General features: G+C 70.3%; 1 protein-coding gene across 1 annotated transcript in view; it reads left to right on the top strand.

Moving 5' to 3' along the window:
• Nucleotides 1–4: 4 nt before the first annotated feature.
• LOC104508559 (glycosyltransferase-like protein LARGE2) overlaps nt 5–263 on the top strand; it is a gene marked incomplete at its 5' end in the record, with an annotated part of 4,798 nt that continues 4,539 nt past the window's right edge. Inside the window, 1 exon segment of the mRNA XM_010150222.1 lies at nt 5–154. Coding sequence (XP_010148524.1) covers nt 5–154 — 150 coding nt within the window.

The following is a 263-nucleotide window of genomic DNA, read 5'->3' as shown; positions in this document are numbered from 1 at the left end:
GGAGAACCAGCAGCTCCGTCTGCAGCTTGGCCAGGTGGAGGGCAGCGACGTCAGCCCGCAGTGGGGGGCCTCCGCCGAGGAGGGGGACCCCCCCGGGGGCGAGAGGAGCAACCGCACGGCCTGCCCCAAGCAGCGGACAGTGCACAAGTGTGAGGTGGGTGGTGGCAGGGTGGACAGGGGACGTCAGGTGGGAGGCTGGGGCCCTGGATGAGCATGGATGTGTATGCAGCCGCTCACCCCATGCTCTGGCCGTGCTGGGGCTG

This window comes from Eurypyga helias, unplaced genomic scaffold, assembly GCF_000690775.1.
Source record: "Eurypyga helias isolate BGI_N326 unplaced genomic scaffold, ASM69077v1 scaffold20374, whole genome shotgun sequence".
NCBI classification, from domain to species: Eukaryota; Metazoa; Chordata; class Aves; order Eurypygiformes; family Eurypygidae; genus Eurypyga; species Eurypyga helias.
The sequence above is the reverse complement of the archived record's forward strand: the minus strand, read 5'-3'. Positions and strand labels throughout refer to the sequence as shown.